General features: G+C 34.5%; 1 protein-coding gene across 2 annotated transcripts; it reads left to right on the top strand.

Moving 5' to 3' along the window:
• The first annotated feature begins 829 nt into the window (after positions 1-829).
• LOC135587677 (U-box domain-containing protein 5-like) lies at positions 830-4,630 on the top strand. 2 transcript variants are annotated; one of them, XM_065079326.1, is made up of 4 exons: positions 830-1,134; positions 1,723-1,790; positions 2,320-2,505; positions 4,342-4,630. In XM_065079326.1, exons 2-4 carry the CDS (start codon positions 1,734-1,736, stop codon positions 4,456-4,458), a joined length of 360 nt encoding a protein of 119 aa, XP_064935398.1. In that variant the 5' UTR covers positions 830-1,134; positions 1,723-1,733; the 3' UTR covers positions 4,459-4,630. The 2 variants fall into 2 exon arrangements, with proteins under 2 accessions (XP_064935398.1, XP_064935397.1); XM_065079325.1 differs by lacking the exon at positions 830-1,134 and adding an exon at positions 1,168-1,642.
• Positions 4,631-5,403: the final 773 nt, after the last annotated feature.

Below are 5,403 nucleotides of genomic sequence, written 5' to 3'. Positions count from 1 at the left end.
TTAAAACCCTAATTAGACTAAATTTGAGTCCAATCCGAACTCCACGAGATTGTCTCCAATCATTTCTCTCTTTCTTCTTCTTCGAGTCATTAGTATATATTGATGCATGCTTAGTACTTGAAATGATATTCCTTACTATTTATTTTCTTGTTATATTTTATTTTAGATTATTTTTATCTTGTTCTTCTATTCTATATTTGCTATATATATATATATATATGTATTATTTATATATTTTCATGATATCTTGATTAAATTCTATTTTCTATTACTATATATCATATATATGAATTTCTATTTTTTATATATTTTTTTAACTTCATTATCAGTATTGTGAGTGCAGCCGATATATTGGTCTACATACTCGCACTTAAATCTAAGAGATCTAATGTTAAATGAAAAAAAAAGGAGAGAAATCAAATGAACTAAAATTCAAAAGACAAAATGAATATTATAAATGGGAGACCCGTTGTTGATTTTATAAGGAAATTAAGAGTTTTCTTTACTTATAAAAACGTTATCGTTTTAGTCACTGGATTTTATATAGTTCACTAAATAAATTTGAACAATGTTATTTGGATCAATGATTTTGTATAGTCACTTGATTTTGTATAATTTGCTAAAAAAATTCTGAAGTTTTTTCCAGAAAAACGCTCTTATTTTGTGTTTCCTTTTCTTTTAATTCCTCGCACCGATTGAACCGTTTGGCTTCCCCTTGCCCACTCGACTCAATCCTTCGTCTTTCTTTGCATGTCTCTGACCGCTACTTTATTGATGGGCCTCTTGGGGCGCCCACCAGCTACGACGGGCCCCTCCCGTCCACATTACCTTTGCCCCTCTTCCATACTGTGTTGTCCACCAGAGACGACTAAACCTCCCGTCACCCGCACTTCGGGTTTCCCTCGGCACTCCTTCCCTCTTTCCGCACCAGTTTTTAACCCAATCCTCCCTCCGGTTATATCATCCTCTCGATTTCTCCATCTTTCGGCACCATACGATTGGCGTATCATTCCTTGTGGCTTTGTCGCCGTCCAGGAACTCTAATTCCAGCAGTGACACAGCTCTGTCGAGCGAAGAGGCTGTTCGGTCACGAAGGTGTAGCAGAAATCGGGCTCGAAAGCACGGCCTTGGCAGGTTTGATTTTCTGGTGGTAATTCTACTTCAATAGCAATATTGATAGTAAAGGTTCGATCTTGCGCTGTATATTGTCGTGTACAACTATTCTTTGATCGGACCGAGGAGATTTTTCCCTATACGTGAAGAATGTTTTGGTTTTGATTTCATAAAGATATATTTTTGACTGATATATGCTATATCTTGTGGTGAATTGATATGTATTACGAGTTCTGGATACCTAAAGTCTTATGTTATATTTGGTTCTATTCATGTTTGATCTTCTAATTTTTCGATAATGTGAATCATATTGATCGATTATGGTTCTTGTTGCAAAGTATTGGCAGATATGATTTGGTTAATGGTGTTTTCCTTTACTCCAAGTTTGCAGAACAAAAAAGAAAAGTATATTTTGACTATGATTATTCTATTAGAGATAAGTTACGTGTAGGTACTTTATCTGCCTTTGGAATCTTGTTCCAAGTGTAAGCTTGGTACCCTATGGATTACAAAACTGGCTTAACTGAAGGTTGCTTACGTTTCAAGATATTAATAGTTGCTACTTTGTTTGATATGTTAAATGATTATGAATATCTCATCTTCCACAAGGTTCTCTTTGGATGGGGAATGATGTTGTTGGAGTTGTGATAGAGCTACAAGATCATTATAATGTCAAGGTATTTATCTACATCGTGTCATCAGTATTAAATATTAATCTCTTTTAAATTATTACAATCGCCTGTATTAAATTTAGGAGTTTGTTGTGTGAACCTATGTTTGTATATTATAAGTGGTATTCATTTGGTATGCGCTTAACATAGCTTAAACGATTAGATTAATTTAGTTTAGCTGACGTGATGCAATAATGTCACGTTTGACATACTCTATATTGTAGTTACATTGTGATGCAGTAATGTCATATTTGACCTACTTTATATTTTAGTTACATCGAAATCTCCTTTGGAGAAGTATTGCAAATGGAATTTATCAAGTGGTAAATTAGATAATAGCCTGCCACTTCTTTTTGACAGCTTATGACTTTCAAAGAAGACATTTTCAACTCCAGTGTTGTTGCAATTTGCAGTCAAGTTTTGTAGTCTATTGGATGTTGTTACTTACCAATTAGAGGAGAATGTTCAGTGCTAGACCCTTTAACTTGTGCATGGTTTCTCTGTATTTTATTTGTTTGTTTATTTTTCTGTTCAGGTCAACAGTTCAATATGTTTGCAGCTCACGAAGATATTGGATAGGATCAATTTGGTTCTCGCTGCAATAGAATCAGCTCGACCAGGATGTACTTCTGGGATACTTGAGCTATGCTCTTTAAACAATTCAATTGATAAAGCCAAGCTACTTCTTCAGCACAATGCTGAATCCAGCAAGCTCTATTTGGTACCTCTATAGTTTTGCTTGTCTGCTGTGGTCATTTTATTTCATATGAACTTTGGATAATTGTTCTAAAACAAATTACCTCACTTTTCTTTTCAAATCATTCTATAAACTTCAACTATGTTATTCCTTGTATGTCCCGAAAGTTCCACGGTATGATAAGTGACGATAACCATAAACATGATCATGCCTCATCCTATCAGGTTGAGAGGCTCATGAGCATAACTTGGCGGAGAATTTGAATAGAAAGAATAATGCTGATAACACTCTTTAAGTGTAAGATTTAATCTAAATAAAATATGGTTGTAACCTGATTTTTATGTGATAACTAGCAGTTGCATAGAAATTCCTAACTCATGACAGAATGCTCCATAGATTTGTGAGAATTTAATTAGTGTTTTGTGAGTTGAGTTGCAGGGAGACATGGTGTAATGCAGTGTAAAGATTTTTGGTAGGCCAGTTCCAGTGAAAGAACCGATCATGGTTGATGTACTTTTTTTGTCATGTCGAATATTATGTTAGATATAAAAGTTTCTGCAAATCAATCATTGTATAATGTTTGATCTAACTTGTGGCTGAGCAGTGGGCTCCACATATTATGTTTTTGGGATTTATTAAAGCTATGATGTTCAATGATTCTCATTGACTCCAATTTGAGCTTTCCTTTGTGCCTCCATGCTCTCCAAATGTTTCTCGTGCCTCAGCGACCAAAAAGAGGAGGGGGGAAGGGTGGCATTGCAATCTTTCATGTGAGGGAAACCGATTGTGTCTGTGTAATAGCATTGACATAATAAATTCTAAAGTTGATTATGCAGGTTTTTATTATTAGTTGATCAGCATTTGAAACATTTAAAGGCCCATTCTTGTTAAGAAATCTCAATAAGAATTGTATCCTGGCTCACTCATGAGTGTGGCTATTTTATGTGTATATTGACAAGGGCATCAACTTTTTTGTATCCTTGTATCTTAGAATTTCAGCTGGTTAAGTGTCTGTATTTTTTTTATCATATTGATCAAGTGGAGTAGAATAACTTGTTTCAGTTTTTTCCAGTTCTGAAAATCTAAATATTGCCAACCAAATTCAATCATGTGGTTTGGTACGTGTCTACAATTGTTCACATTTGACAACAAAATAGAGATAATTTCTGCTGTCTTTAAACAGAGATAATTTCTTTAATTTTCAACAAAATATGGTTTTGTTTAGGGACTTAATTATTTCACTATTGTTGATAAAGCACATGATTTAGAGAGTCAATCATTGTTCTCTAAGGTGGCTTGCGAAAACATAATTTGGAAATGAGGATTGAAGATACTTAAACTTCATGTAGTCAGTGAAGAATATAGGTGTCATTTGTTTGTTAACTCATTGAGCTATATAAGGTATGATATGATCTTATAAAAGACACCAAACCACATACAAGCCCAAAATTTTGATTTCATGTGAAATACACAAGACACAATGGACAAAGATGCACATAGACACTTAATGGAGGGAAAAGACTATAGAGCCGAATCCAACCAATTAGGCACAAGACAACCATTTGTGTTCCATTTGGGACAACTTTTTACTGAAATGGTTGTTTTGAGGTTGTTTGTTTCACTGATCTACTACTAGAGTTGGATTATGCATGATCTCAGATACTTTCACTAGAACTAATTGTTGGTACCAACTTTAGCTTTTCAGGATGTTCCTTTGATTTTTCATAATAGTTCTAATGATTATAGTTGTAAACTGATAATTAGTGCCCTTTTTTTCCAATTGGTTTAATCTGTCCTACAAAAAATTATGAACTATTTGGATTCTTAATTCCTTGCCTTTAACATTCATAAAATTTGCAGGCAATAACAGGGGAAGCAACTTTAGCAAGATGCGAAAGAATAAGGAGCTCTTTGATTCAAAGTCTGTGTCAGCTTCATAATATGGTCCCACCATCATTAGCATCTAAGGTTAGATAGGCTCAAAGTTTGAAATGTTTTTTACCTCATTTTTTTGCATTAGTAAGTTTCATCTGCATGCTTCTGAGGTAGAATGCTTTCAAAAGATGTTCATGATTGGTTATTGATGAGAAGTACAATGAATGGATCTTGATTCTGAAATGTCAATTACTTACAGTAAACTCTCACAGAATGACTTTGTTTTTACCAATGAGATTATGCCAGAGGTTTATTCCATAGCCAAACTATTGACTTTTGCATAGACTTTCTCCTGTGAGAAAGGTTCTTTTTAGTAGTTGCAACAGCCCACGTATTCCCTGTGTGAGTATACAAAAATGCTGGTGTACTGGGTTCTAAAATTCGTCTCATGAGATCTGGTAGTGAAAATGGCTAAATTTTTAGTATCTGCCAAGGGTCCCTGAGTTTGCTTGTTTCTCATGTGCCATTTTTAAAGGAATTCACAGATCAGCTGAGGCATCTCTCCTTTCTTTTGTTATAGCACCAATGGTGGTAAATTTGTCTTGCAAGAGGATCTTTTTGGGGCTAATTTGCAAATTGACAGAAATTTAATCCTATCAATGTTCTGATTAACTGGGCTTTTTGATCTGTAGGTTTGATCTTTCATAACATTGGATTGTTATTCTTTAGCTCATTCATTGCATTACTTTTGAGCCTGAGTCATTACCACTGTTACACGGTATAGTAGTATTTTGCAGGCAATACGTTGCTGAGAACTTTGTCTGGTAATATCTTCTTTAAAGAAAAATCCATGTTTAGCATCACCTTTAGCTAGTTTTTAGATAATCTGATTTCATTGGTTGATAAATCTATATCTCCAACATATTGTGGAAGTTCTGAACTACCTTAGATTCACAAAGTTTAAAGCAGATTCCTCAGTAGAGGAAACTGGCAGAGCTTTACTAGATCTGCTTTGTCAGACAGGCTCCAGTGAAGATGTAGAGTTTG

The sequence above is a fragment of the Musa acuminata genome, chromosome BXJ1-8, assembly GCF_036884655.1.
Source record: "Musa acuminata AAA Group cultivar baxijiao chromosome BXJ1-8, Cavendish_Baxijiao_AAA, whole genome shotgun sequence".
Taxonomy (NCBI): Eukaryota; Viridiplantae; Streptophyta; class Magnoliopsida; order Zingiberales; family Musaceae; genus Musa; species Musa acuminata.
This window is presented reverse-complemented; position numbering and strand designations above follow the sequence as displayed.

Bases quoted from the DNA above. Each gene is read 5' to 3' on its own strand.
- LOC135587677 (XM_065079325.1), top strand. From the start codon at position 1,615: ATGGATTACAAAACTGGCTTAACTGAAG. The intron at 1,643-1,722 runs GTTGCTTACGTT...ATCTTCCACAAG, and splicing joins CAAAACTGGCTTAACTGAAG to GTTCTCTTTGGATGGGGAAT. The intron at 1,791-2,319 runs GTATTTATCTAC...TTTTCTGTTCAG, and splicing joins AAGATCATTATAATGTCAAG to GTCAACAGTTCAATATGTTT.